Source organism: Diuraphis noxia, unplaced genomic scaffold (assembly GCF_037042655.1).
Source record: "Diuraphis noxia isolate RWA-SAM2 unplaced genomic scaffold, SU_Dnox_SAM2 contig0001, whole genome shotgun sequence".
Lineage (NCBI taxonomy): Eukaryota > Metazoa > Arthropoda > Insecta > Hemiptera > Aphididae > Diuraphis > Diuraphis noxia.
In genome coordinates, this window is record NW_028301711.1 from 97,810,202 (window position 1) to 97,825,595 (window position 15,394).

Sequence of the window (15,394 nt, forward strand, 5' to 3'; positions counted from 1 at the left end):
TTTTTTACAGCAATTATGTCTTGCCACAAACCATGCTCGCAGCGCTGCAGGTCGTCAAATTATCTTGAACGCGTTTTCTAAACGATGTTTAAATTTATTATATACCTACCAACCACCTGATGACCATACATTTTTACTTAGAAGTCGAAGTATAACTTACGTGATTTTATTTCCACCTTTCTTCTTCCTATAAGCCGCTACAGTTTTTTTTTTAACTCTGTACTTACTGCCCATAATAAACACTATTTACACTATATAATAAACACAAAAGAAGAGTGCGAAAATTGCAATAAAAATGAAAATACCAACCTTCGTCTTTCACTTCCTTCACTATCTGAATGAAATTGAATTGTAAATAAGAGTAGAATTGAATACGTAGTAAAAATAATATTTTAATAAGGATTCAATCGTTCCGAATGAACGATTACGGATAATATTATAATATATAGTAATCCCGCTATAAATAACTTTGCGATAACGATGTCTGTCTAAATAGTTGGGTGGTTGGCGGTGGTACGCACGTCTGTCTACACTCACACTAATAATCATTTACGACTAACACATAGGTACCGGGCGGCGGCGACGAGCTTTCAAATTGCCTAAATGTTGCCCCTTATTAAATAGTCACGAGCAGGCCCCTTAACAAAATTATAGTATTATAAAATATTGATGTACATATATAATAGAAATCACGGTAAAAAAAGTCCGGGATAAAATAAGTCCGTTAAATATATAACAATAAACATAATATACTATAGGTACTAATTTCTCATTTTGATGAACTATCGTTATAGAAATTATATATATTTTTAAAAAGTCATGAATTATAATAACTACCTATATAAAATTGAAATTATTATTTATATAAAAACAATATATACAATATAATATGTATTTTAAAGATGTATTTCGTCATACAGAAATTAACTTTATTATTTTTTTTTTATAATATATACGTTAAGTAGTATGTTAAGTGACTGCAGCTTTTTGAATTTCGAATTAATCGACTTCACCCGTTAATTTACCTTTTTGTTTAAATGTGTATTGTGTAAGTAATGTTATAAATTTGTATAGTTATATGTACTTATAATTACTTTTGGTATGATTATACGTAAATATTTTAAAGACAAATTACGTCGTTATGATTTATAGATCATAATAAATAATTCGTTTAAACGATACCACAACAAACGATAGATCGCCGTTAATACTTTTTAGTGAAGAATAATATATTTTAATACAAGTACTAGCCGGCGAACTCTTAAGTAATATAAATTTATATTATGTTTAATATTTTTTCTCTATTCCTAAGTATTATAAAAATTATGAACAAGCTTAACTATGGTAACTTTACTGATGATGTTTAAAAGTATATGAAAATTGTTCTCATTCAAATACCCATCAATATATAAAAAACAAAAAAACAAATACAATACAAATGGAATTATTGATGAACTTTTTATTGTATATTTTAAAATATATGTAGGTAAGTATACATAAATGTGTTTTAATTATAAATTAAATTACATGTATGTTTTCATAATGTAATGATGTAAAGGTACCTATACACATATTTATGGACGATAGGTGGTAGTAGTTGGATTAGTGTAAAAGATTTTTGCCTTTCTTCCTAATAAATATAGGTACATCGATCCGTCAGGCCAATATCGAGATCCCTCGTGGACGAATGGCAGCTCATCCCGATCTAAAAGCTCTGAGAGCCCTTTGCACAGGGTTGTGTTGAATGTACTTGCTGCTACCACTGGCTTGCTAATCACTATTCGGATTATTCTGAGCATCTTGTCGTCCACGTCCCTCACATCGTACAACTGTGGACAGAAAGGAAAAATACAGATAGAGAGAAATAAATTAAATCAACTATAAATTATGTGTATGTAAATATAGGTACACTGAATCCCCCCTCCCCAATCTACAACCACAAATGTCGAGGTCACTGTTTTTTAGACCTTCAGATTTTACAATAAGATTAAAGTTAATACACGACACAGGAGTGATATTAGTGTAAATACGGCAGCACGAAGGACAACAATTAGAAACACTGCTGATGAATATTGTAATTATAATGGGGCTTTCCCCGGAATAGTTGGTGATGGTGAATGTTTATTAGATACTATGGTTACTATGGTTAACACAATGTATTATATTTACTCGGTGTAAAAAAAATTGGCGTAATTCCATTAAATTTCAGCAGGTGTAAAATTGTTATCAATAATTATAAATTAGGTAAGTCATATTACTACTCATATTTAAAGCTAATTGCATTGCTCGCATGTACTAAATAGGTATCTTTTTATATTTGATAACAATATAACATAAACAAAGATAAAAATCTGTAGGTACCTATATTTTAAATACTATATGAGCTGTATCTGTACTATGATACATTATGCATATAAAAATATAATATGTATATAATAAATATTTTATAAATTAATATTTATAAAATTAATTAAAGTGATAACAGCATTCTTAAATAAGTTTAAAAAAAATTCAACAAATCAATGAAATATAGATGATATTGTATTTAAAGAGGTATAAAGTTCAGTATATGCTGGCACAAAAGTATATCTTTTAATCTTCAACATAATACCAGGGGGTCCAAGTGCACTGTCGTGCACCTCCGTAATTATGCCACTGATAATAAATATATATGAAATATAAATCGTCAAACCGTTTAAAAACATTTGGGATTGTATACATATACAATACGAGGGCTTTAAATCTCAAATGGTTTGACTAGGTATGGAAAATAAGAAGTTCAATTATTTAAAGAGAGGTATGTGGTGGTTTAGTTATCGCATATAATAATTACAAGTAAGAACTTTTATTAGTTTTGAATTATTAAAATAAAATTTTCCCTGAAAATAGAATTAGTATACAATGATCAAATACACAAATAATAAGTATTATTCTACCAACCACCCACTTAAAAATTTTAAATCCATAATAGTTAATATTTCATGCGTGTACATAAGAATGTTCTTCAACCACATACTCACTACAACCCCCCCCCCCCCCACACACACACAAATTACCATTCAAATAATCAGATTGATTGCATGAATTCGTCTACATTATAAAGAATATATAGAATAATATAATATAATATAAAATAACGTGTAATATACTCACGGCACATCTGTGGGATCGTGGTTTGGATGGTTGACTCTGCATATTTTCTGCATTAGTATGTTCCAGTAGTGATATGTACTTAAAACCCAATTTAACTTCGTCTATGTTGGGTTGTTTAATGTTTGCCAAGCACTCAAAAGTAAAGTGGTCCATATCTGATAGAAACAATTAGATGAAATATTCATGAGTATGATTAAAGATATTGCTTGGCAAAAAATACTAGGTATAGCATTAATTATAGTACATTAATATTCAATATAATATTAAAATACATTTATATTATACTCTCCAATAAAGTAGGTACTTAATATCCTTATAAAATAAAGAAATATGTGTGCAAAGCGCAAGTCAATCTGATAATGTTATTATATAAACATACAATATGCTGTAGAATAACGAAAATTAATACTATTGTAATTAATTTTATTTGAGTTTTATGCAGAGTTTGGTGACCGCAAATTTTAAAAAGCATGGGTCCAATACCCACCCACGCAACCCACCTTACCAACCCCCGACCACCATTATTATGTTACAGTTGTAGTAGTTCGTTATACGTACTAGTCATGTTTTTGCAATGGCCATGTATTTTTTTTGGTTCGGAACGCTCCAACCACAAATGTAACAACGGAACAGCGCTTTGTTGAGTTTTTTTTGCCATATAGGCACATCCGTACATCGGCGACTTCGTTTGTATAGTCTCTACCTCGAATTTCGCCTTTTTTCCAAATGGAGGACATACACGACCATTGAGACTATCCATTACTAAAAAAACACAAGAAGACAATTAGTACCTTATTTCACTATTAGGTGAATTATACTGTTTGGTGTTTGTAATATTAAAAATAATAAATATTCTATTCTAAATGTTATCATGAGGACCACCAAAATTCTGTGCATTCCTTTGTGTGACGGTATGCCACCGATACCGATTCTACTATTATCAGTCCCATGTGAGGATGCTTAGAAGGGGAATCCGATAATTACCTCACAATATTAACCTTTTTTTCCAAAAGGTAACGGTAATTGGGTCACTTAATTTTTATGTTTATAACAGGTAGACCCGGTGATTTTATCACTTTTTCAACGATTTATTTATATTGTATGACTAATCTATAGAATGATTAAAAACTTGAAAATAAAAAATAAAACTTAAATTCGAAGTATATAACACATATCAAATATTTAGAGACGTAAAACAATAAATATACATTTTAAACATAATACAGATTTCTCAAACATCTGAATGATAGTAATTATTCATAATTAACATGTGTGTTTTAAAAATAATACATAATGCTATTTACTCACTATTTTTGTGGTTTTCAATATCTTCTGTCGACCACGGCCGTTCTTCGTAACCATTATTTGTCAATGCCACAATCGATGAGATGATGGCAAGCGTGACGATTGTAAATGCCGTATATTTCATCGTGTAATGTAGATTTAATGAGATATGAATATTATGTTAAAATTATGGAAAAAAATACAGCCTATCTCGACCAAGTCTGCTAGTGCCGAGAACAATTTTAAATTAAATAGCACTGTTAGCATACGAATGACGATCTGAATTCTGCGTCCCTTTTTATGTTACACGACGGTGGTGGCAACAGTAATGGTGTTGGTTCCTACCACCAGTTGAGCATCGAAATGTTATTGTATTATACATATATATACGAACACTTGACGCTACCTATACGCTGGTCAAGGTACCTACCTACCTACCCTCACTGTAGTGCAAGAAACACAATAAGTACAATGGGCAAATGTACGTACCTACAAACGACATAGCAGGTAAAATATATATACATATTTATATATATCATTTCCTAATCAATAGAAAAAGGTACATTTGGAAGTTTCTAGACTGTAAAAAAAAGTGTGTATATAAGGTCCTATACTGCAGAAAAATATATTTTTAAACATCATTATAATTTTAAATTTTTAATGTTGTATTTTTAATCCTTAGTTATAAACAAAAAAAATTTTATGATTTTTCAACTTCAAAATTACTTGCAAATTTTCGCGTTAGTCAAAAATGTCAAAAATGTTTTAAAATTAAACTGTATATAGATAACATTAACATAAACATTTGGTGAAAATTTCAAGTATTTACAGTGATTAGTTTTTGAATTACAACCATATAAAAAAATCGATTTGGTCGAAAACTGGTTTTGCGTAAAAATTCCCGTTTTTCTGTAATTTTTTTTTTGTTTTTCTCGATTTTTTTGAAAACTGTTGGAAAATGTTAACTTTTTTGACCTCTATAATGCACCAAGGATATTCAGTTTTCCATAGGGAACTATCCCCAAAGTTTAAAATTGAAGCATTATTTCAAGTAGTTATGCTGTACACAGTGTACACAGACACATAAAAAACACACATCATTGTAGAATCAATACATTCATCACTCCGTTCAGAATCTAAAATCTAGTTTAATGTAATTGATGGAACATATACTTTGAACTGACGTTTTTTCCTCTGTAAGTATATTAGGTATATACTAAATCTGTTGAAAAAAAATATGGTAATAAGATTTAAAAAAATTTTTAACGTATACAGTTCAGTAGATTAGTTAATAGTGATGATAGTGGGGACTGGGGGGAGTTATTTATACTTATACTTACTTACCTGAAACATGACATTATTTTTAAAATTAACTTAACACACTTATTCACTGAGTTATACGTTCACGAGATATTAGATTCAAAACTAACACATATAAGTTGTTTATAATATTTTTTTTATTTATTACAACATACAATGAAAGAACATGATTTAGTAAACGGTTTCGTATGACCTAGTTTCACAATTACAAATATTATATTCATTGCTACATATAAGTTAAATATAATAATATAGAATGATAAAACTATAACTACCTATAAAGTATTGTACTAATCAAATACAGTAGACGCCGCTTATAAGACTCACGGATATAAGGTTCAGTCGCTTATTAGACTCAAAATCGTCTGGAACGGTCCGGACGTGTCCAAATACATTAAAAAAAAAATCGGTTATAAGACTCAACACTTCGGTTATAAGACTCAAATTTCGTAAAATAAATAGTAGAAAACAAACTTTTTTGGTTATAATTTAGAAATAAATTGGTATTGAAAAATTAAATAATATTCGTGTTGATTATTTCTAGTTTCTGTTGGTACCTAATAACGTATAATAATTTTTATCGCAGATAAATACGATCAATACGAATACGAACAGTATATTTTCGGAATATTAGAAGAAAATAAAAAACAAACTAAAATTACAAATTTTTTTCAAAAATAATTATTATATGTAATATGTATTTACGTTTAATTATTTAAATTTAATTTTTTTCAAAAATAATTTTTATATGTAATATGTATTAACGTTTAATTATTTTAATGTATGTATTAATAAAATCAAAGCAAAATATGTAATAAAATAAAATTTATAAATACGTAATTAATTTTTTTTTTCCACTTCGCCTATAAGGTTCATTCGGTTATAAGACTCACTTTGTGCTGGTCCCAAAGTGAGTCTTATAAGCGGCGTCTACTGTATCATAAATACAATGTTTTCGCCAAAATTAATTCAACCTACCATATTACTAATAGTACAATAAATAAGTATAATTGAAAATTAAATATGAGTATATATTATATTATATGCTTTGTAATATAGAGTGATATATAGAGTGATCAATTGCTCAGAATTGTTTTTCGTATGCATATTTGAAGCCAATTTTAACTTGTAGACGATACTTACTCATTGACCTATTTTCCAATTTTTCCCCTAACTTATATTCGATAAATAATTCTATTTTAGAACTGTAATTTTATGTAACTTTTTATATAATTCAGATGTTAATGTATTAACTGTATTTGTTCAATATATTTCAATAATTTTGAGATACAAATTGTATTCCGGAAATTCACCACAGCGAGATCATTACTGATCATTATAATTTAAATATAAAATTATTATTGTCTATAACCATATTCAAGTTGTTACCCATGTAAAAATAAGTGAATATTATAATAATACAATAATATATAATCGGCTATGCAGCATTTAGGTGTAGAAAATGGATGTCACAGTCCACAGAGCACTAAGGGTTTAAGAATGTTTTTATATTATGTTGGCGATTTATTTGGGATGATATGGGATGACATACGACCGCACATGGAGATTTCACTGCCATCAGAATGAATAGTGTCCACCCCCATTGATTTATTACATTTGTATAGGGCATCACAAATAAGGCGCCTGACGCCTGTACGCATTCCGTCTGGGAATTCTATTCAATTGTATCGGCTACAATATAATATAAAGCAGTATAGTAAAGATAACTAATAAATTCTTGAAATATATTTTTTTCGGTGGTGTAGCGGATGGGCTTCTACGAATCAGTGGAAAAATCATGTATAGACGAAGGAGCATTTTATTATATAGATGTTTCAAGAATAATTTATCTCATTAACAGATGAGGTGTTAAGGTCTTTACTCTTCTCCACTTGGCTTTTCGTAATCAAAAATGGTCATTCCCTAAATTAATAAAATAATAAAATACATTAATAAAATTGTTATTTACAAAATGTGTACATGTATTTCTGAAGAGTACACATCAAGACATTACATGCTAAAAATCATCAGAAAAAGAAAATTTAAATTTAAAAAAGATAATGTTTGAACTTTTAATTATTTTTTGGAACAGTTAATTCCTTTTTACTTCTCCTCTTATATTTTATAAATTACACGCGATCAATACTTAAATCCTGTACTAATGGTAAACTTACCCTGTAGGTACCATAGATATATCATGCATTTACGAGTACCATCATAATATAAAATATTATTAATTATTACTATGATACCAAATGTTTTTTTACTATATTATGCTTATACTACATAATACGCATTTAAGTTGTCGCAAATTAAATGAGATTTGTTGTGGTTGCAGTGAAGACCAACATATTTATTATTAAAGGTATGTACCTACAGTGTATCGCAAGGCTGGGCAAGTTAATATAGAATGATATAAGTTAAGTTTAATGTTAAATGTTATTTTTCGTACAACTTATAAAAGTTACAAACTATCTAGAAAGTTGAAGCTTAAAATAACTTAACCTCATTAAAAATTCAGTTATTTTTTTAAGACATGGTCGTGAAATACTGGTTTGTAAAGCGACAAATAGGCACATGGAGATATCTATATCATTTGGAATGATATTACTATATTAGTACAATAGTACTGTACTATCTGAGTTCAAGATATTGCTTGAAAGATCTCCGATGAATAACTGCATAGGCAAGTATATTGTGAAAAATATTATTAGTTATTTCTAGGGCTGGAATTTTGATGCAAAGGCATCTTCTTTCTGGTGTCGAAACACTTAAAACGTCGATCCTTAACCGTAAGTATAAAATGTGTTTTGGGTGATATTGATTATTTTAAAGTAGTTTTTTTTTATTGCACTTTTGACAATTTTAGCGCATTGTTTTAGCTTTTAGAATATTTTTTACAATTTGTTCATAAAATAAACCAAAATTGTTCCAATTAACAATTAGACACTATGGACAATAACAGCTGATGGTACGAATAATAAAATGTTTAGCACAACTAATTATTATCGATTACAATTTTACTTGGCTAGGCTTCCCGCTCAAATTATCGTCGTATCTATTATTTCTTATTAATTTTATAATTCCTTACATACATAAAAAAAGCGGGTAAGTGGGTATCGCTCTACTGTACATTGGGGGTGGGGTGGACCTCTGACTAAGGTAGGTTAAATTTGAATGCAATGATAGGTATCATTGTATACGAAAAACGATTCTGAACGGAGACGGTTTATCTGTCTAGGATATATTATAGATTATTAAAAATTTAAAAAGAAAGTTTTTTATGAATTTCTAGCTTAAAATAATTTGCGAATTTTCGTGATTTTTACGTGTATTGTCAAAATTTAAATTTAAATGCTTGTAAAAAATAAATGTGACTATTCATTTCTTTTATTTTTCAACTGCTATTGTAAAAATATTTTAGGAACCTTGTATTAAATTCTCAAATCTTAGAATTAAAAAGAAAAACTTTTATGAATTTCTATCTAAGATAATTTGAACTTTTAAACATTGCCGTAATTTTAACGTATTTAGTCAATATTTGAACTGTAAATGCTTATAAAAAAAAATAAAAATGTGTGACTATATATTTCTCTTATTTTTCAACTGCTATTGTAAAAATATGTTAGGAGCCTTGTATCAAATTTTAAAATCTTAGATCTAAAAAGAAAAACTTTTATGAAATTCTATCTAAGGTAATTTGAAAATTGCCGTAATTTTTACGTATTAAGTCAATATTTGAACTTCAAATGCTAATAAAAAAAAAACTGTGCCTATTTATTTATATAACTTTTTAATCAATATAAGAATAACTTATGAGGAACATTGTATTAAATTTTCAAGTATTTTGATTGAGCCAAAAAAAATTTATCGACAATTCAAAAAAAAACTTTCAGAAAAATTGAAAATTTCAGTCGTCTATAAATATCTCAAAAAAAGTCAAAATATTTTGAAAATTAAATCATGTAAAGAAAATGCCAATCTAAATAACTGATCAAATTTTCAAGTATCTACGACTTATAATTTTTGAATAATAAAAAATGTTTAAATCGTTTGAGGATAAATCGTTATTGTTTACACTATTTCGTAAAAATTTAAAATTCAAACGCACTTAACATTTTTCCTATAATGATGCTTCGAGTTTTCTCTATAGCTACTTGAAGGAAAACTTATGGTTAACTTAGTGTTGTATTTTTAATCCTTAGTTATAAACGCAAAAAATTTATGATTTTTCAACTTCAAAATTACTTGCAAATTTTCGCGTTTTCGACAGATTTTGTAAAATTTTGAACTGTAAACGCTTATTAAAAAAAAATGTGACTTACGAGTTTTAATTTTTTTTAGCTACAATAAGAACAACTCATAAGGAACCGTGTATTAAATTTTCAAGTTTTTTTGGTTGTCCAACATTTTTTTACCGACACTTCAAAAAAAAAATTCTCAAAAAAATCGTAAATTTCAGTGGTCTATTAATAACTCAAAAAAAGAAGAAAATTTTTGAAAATTAAACTGTATATAGATATTACTAACATTAACATTTGGTGAAAATTTCAAGTATTTACAGTTATTAGTTTTTGAATTACAACCATATAAAAATATCGAATTGGTCGAAAACTGGTTTTGAGTAAAAATTCCCGTTTTCTGTCATTTCTTTTTGTTTTTCTCGATTTTTTTGAAAATTGTTGGAAAGTGTTTACTTTTGACCTATAATGCACCAATGATATTCACTTTTACATCGAAAACCACCCCCAAAGTTTGAAATTGAAGCATTATTTTAACTAGTTATGCTGTACACAGACACACAAAAAAAAAAACACATCATTCTAAAATCAATACATTCATCACTTCGTTCAGAATCTAAAATAAATTACTGTAGTATCATTTATAAATATATTTCCATTGTTTAACCTATAATAATTTAAATTAATTTATATAGCCTAGTGCATTTTTTTGAGTTTTTAAGTCATTTTTGCATTTTTGAGATTTTTTAAGGACATCAAAATTCCAGCCATTGTTATTACATTATTATATTTTTTAAATCCTAACGTAACCTTTGTAAATTAGATAAGAATTTATAATTTATATTTTATTTTATTCATACTTCTTGTTTTCGTTGGGTACCTATATTATAATATATCTGTACCTAAAACAAAAACGAGTGAAGCGAATAAAAGAAAAAAGGCGGGTTATTCGTGGATGTCGCTCTGCTGTACAGTAGGTTACAAGTGGGTTACTGTAATGGATGGAATTAAATTTGAATCCAATGATATTATATCATTGTATACGAAAAACGATTCTGAGCGAAGACAGTTTATCTGTCTATGATATATTATAGATTATTAAAAATTTTCAAATCTTAGTTTTAAAAAGAAAAATTTTTATGAATTTCTAGTTTGAAATAATTTGCGAATTTTCGTAATTTTTACATATGTTGTCAAAATTCAAACTTTGAATGCTTGTAAAAAAAAAATTGTGGCTACGCATTTCTTTTATTTTTCAATTTTTATTGTAAAAATATATTATGAGCCTTGTATTAAATTTTCAAATCTTAGATATAAAAAGAAAATTTTTTATGAATTTCTAGCTTAAAATAATTTCTGTATTTTCGTGATTTTTACATAATATATTGTCAAAACTCAAACTTTGAATGCATAAAAAAAAAATTGTGACTATGTATTCCTTTTATTTTGCAACTGCTATTGTAAAAATTTGTTAGGAGCCTTGTATTAAATTTTCAAATCTTAGAATTAAAAAGGAAAACTTTTATGAATTTCTATCTAAGATAATTTGAATATTGCCGTAATTTTTACGTATTTAGTCAAAATTTGAGCTTTAAATGCTTATAAAAAAAAATTGTGACTATATATTTCTTTTATTTTTCATTTGCTATTGTAAAAATATATATTGAGCCTTGTATTAAATTGTCGAATCTTAAATATAAAAGGAAAATTTTTTATGAATTTCTAGCATAAAATAATTTACGATTTTTCGTAATATTTTGTAAAAATTCAAACTTTGTATGCTTATAAAAAAAAATTGTGACTATGTATTTCTTTTATTTTTCAACTTCTATTGTAAAAATATGTTAGGAGACTTGTATTAAATTTTCAAATCTTAGAATTAAAAAGAAAAACTTTTATGAATTTCTATCTAAGATAATTTGAACATTGCCGTAATTTTTACGTATTTAGTCAAAATTTGAACTTTAAATGCTTATAAAAAAAAATTGTGCCTACGAATTTTTAATATTTTTTAACTTCTATTGTTACAATGTGTTAAAAGCCTTGTATTAAATTTTCAAGCTTTTCTACCGAACAAATACATTTTTATCGATATTTATAGAAAATAAAACTAATAAAGTTGAAAAATTAAAATGTCAGTAAACAGCTCAAAACAAATCTAAATATTTTGAAAATTTTATCAAATATATAACACGCCTATATAAACATACAGTCAAAATTTCAAGTTTCTGTGGTAATTTGTTTTAGAGTTACACCAAAATAAGGAAATCGCTAAAAGTGAAAATCCAATGTTGTAAAAATTTAAATTTCAAATGCTCATAAAAATTTAATTTGAATTTCAGGTGGAATTTTTATTTGTGATAAAGATTGAAAAACTTGTAAAGTATCTTGTATTACATTTTTAAATCTTAGATTTGAAAAGAAAATTTTTTATGAAATTCTAGCTTTAAATAATTTGTGAATTCTCGTGATTTTTACATATTTTGTCAAAATTCAAACTTTGAATGCTTATAAAAAAAAATTGTGACTATGAATTTCTTTTATTTTTCATCTACTATTGTAACAATATGTTAAGAGCCTTGTATTAAATTTTCAAGCTTTTCTGCCTAACAAATAAATTTTTATCGATATTAATTTAAAAAAAACTAATAATGATCGAAAATTTGAAATGCCTATGAATAGTTCAACTTAAGTCGAAATTTTTTGAAAATTGCATGGTGGATAGAATATACTTATATAAACATTAGGTGAAAATTTCATGTATCTATGGTCATTTGTTTTAAAGTTACATCAAAAACCAAAATCGATTTTGTCGAAAAATGAGTGTGCGTAAAATTTCCCGTTTTTCCCTTAATTTTTTGTTTGTTTTTCTCAATTATTTAGAAAAGTATTAAGAATTTTTTACTTTTGACCCCCCCCCCCCCCCCCAAAGTACCAACTAGATTCACTTTCTGATCGAACGAGGTACTGAAGTCAAAAATCGAAGCATTTTTACTGCCTCAAAACGTGATGACAGACACAAAAAAAAAAAAAAAAAAAAAAAAAAAACACACATCATGGTAAAATCAATACATTCATCGCTCCGCTCAGAATCTAAAATTTATAATCTCATCTATAAATAGACCCGCTGGCAATACTTCTAATCCCAACTTCAGCTCAAAATCTTTTTTGGCCATGGGCTCATATTGTATTCCATACCTAATATATAAACAAAAATGTTGTATAATATTATATAATTGAATATATAATTGAATTTGACTAAATAAATATTTTGTAATCGTACCTCAATGCCGAAGTTGATGGTGTGAACACTTCGCCATACAAAATGTATTTTACGGTATTTGTTCTGGGGGTGTTGGCTCTAAGCTTACATACACGTCCAAAATTTGAGGCAGTTAGTCGAAATTTCCGCTCTTTATGCCAAACGTCGCTTTTGACCTATAACAACAAGCATAAACATTTTTTTAATTAAAAAGGAATGAAAAATACAAAATAATTTTTTTTATGTAATTTTTATAGTGTTAAAGTTAAATAGAATAAAATAAAATTTGTATTTGTTTTAACCTGGTCTACTGTAGCTCGTTCGACTTCGTGAATTTCTTCAACACTTTTTATCAAAGAAGTTAGGAACTCTAATTTTTTCTCTTCCACTTCCTCGGCTGAAAGCGAAAGCTCTTCACAACCCAGCTCATTACACAAATCGCCGTAATCAGTGTCGGGCCCCACAAATTTTTTGCTCTGTAACCTAAACCAAATAATACAAATGACCGAGAATATTCATAAAATAAGAATTAAAAATATAGTGTTTATTAATTAAAATAACAATATAGTATATTATATAAATTTATAAATCATTATTATTATTATTTTATATTGTAATAATATACTGTCTTTGCTCAAAGCTGAGTCTGATTTTTGGAGTACTCCTTGCGTAAGTCTTTTTTTTTGATAGTTTGCAAATGAACCGTTTGGTAAACTTTCCCGGACTTTCTTTAGTTGCCTGTTTAAACAACCTTCGCATGTACTCTGGACCAAAGTTAAACGATGATACTGCTGTCATACACCGAGTGTTATACGAACCTAAAAAACGCTTATTATGTATATACCTTACCTATGCTGTATGAATATATTAAAATTATCAACGTTTAATTTTTAAATCATATTTTATTTACCTCGCAGGGAATAGTTCACTCTTTTCCCCCCTACAAATTTTGCTACTACACTGTTGTAAGACTCCACAAAATTATTATTCAAGTTATAAATAAGGCTGTCTGCGTGAAAAGCTACTAAATTTTTTACAGCAATTATGTCTTGCCACAAACCATGCTCGCAGCGCTGCAGGTCGTCAAATTATCTTGAACGCGTTTTCTAAACGATGTTTAAATTTATTATATACCTACCAACCACCTGATGACCATACATTTTTACTTAGAAGTCGAAGTATAACTTACGTGATTTTATTTCCACCTTTCTTCTTCCTATAAGCCGCTACAGTTTTTTTTTTAACTCTGTACTTACTGCCCATAATAAACACTATTTACACTATATAATAAACACAAAAGAAGAGTGCGAAAATTGCAATAAAAATGAAAATACCAACCTTCGTCTTTCACTTCCTTCACTATCTGAATGAAATTGAATTGTAAATAAGAGTAGAATTGAATACGTAGTAAAAATAATATTTTAATAAGGATTCAATCGTTCCGAATGAACGATTACGGATAATATTATAATATATAGTAATCCCGCTATAAATAACTTTGCGATAACGATGTCTGTCTAAATAGTTGGGTGGTTGGCGGTGGTACGCACGTCTGTCTACACTCACACTAATAATCATTTACGACTAACACATAGGTACCGGGCGGCGGCGACGAGCTTTCAAATTGCCTAAATGTTGCCCCTTATTAAATAGTCACGAGCAGGCCCCTTAACAAAATTATAGTATTATAAAATATTGATGTACATATATAATAGAAATCACGGTAAAAAAAGTCCGGGATAAAATAAGTCCGTTAAATATATAACAATAAACATAATATACTATAGGTACTAATTTCTCATTTTGATGAACTATCGTTATAGAAATTATATATATTTTTAAAAAGTCATGAATTATAATAACTACCTATATAAAATTGAAATTATTATTTATATAAAAACAATATATACAATATAATATGTATTTTAAAGATGTATTTCGTCATACAGAAATTAACTTTATTATTTTTTTTTTATAATATATACGTTAAGTAGTATGTTAAGTGACTGCAGCTTTTTGAATTTCGAATTAATCGACTTCACCCGTTAATTTACCTTTTTGTTTAAATGTGTATTGTGTAAGTAATGTTATAAATTTGTATAGTTATATGTACTTATAATTACTTTTGGTATGA

The 15,394-nt window shown here is 27.5% G+C and overlaps 1 protein-coding gene and 1 pseudogene across 1 annotated transcript; both read right to left on the reverse strand.

The window, feature by feature from the left end:
- Positions 1-15,394, reverse strand: part of LOC149062623 (uncharacterized) — a 512,259-nt pseudogene that overhangs the window by 244,445 nt on the left and 252,420 nt on the right.
- Positions 1,575-4,582, reverse strand: LOC149062630 (uncharacterized). Its single transcript, XM_089221977.1, has 4 exons — positions 4,462-4,582; positions 3,712-3,915; positions 3,154-3,308; positions 1,575-1,829 (listed from the first exon to the last, which is right to left on the reverse strand). Exons 1-4 carry the CDS (start codon positions 4,580-4,582, stop codon positions 1,575-1,577), a joined length of 735 nt encoding a protein of 244 aa, XP_089078103.1.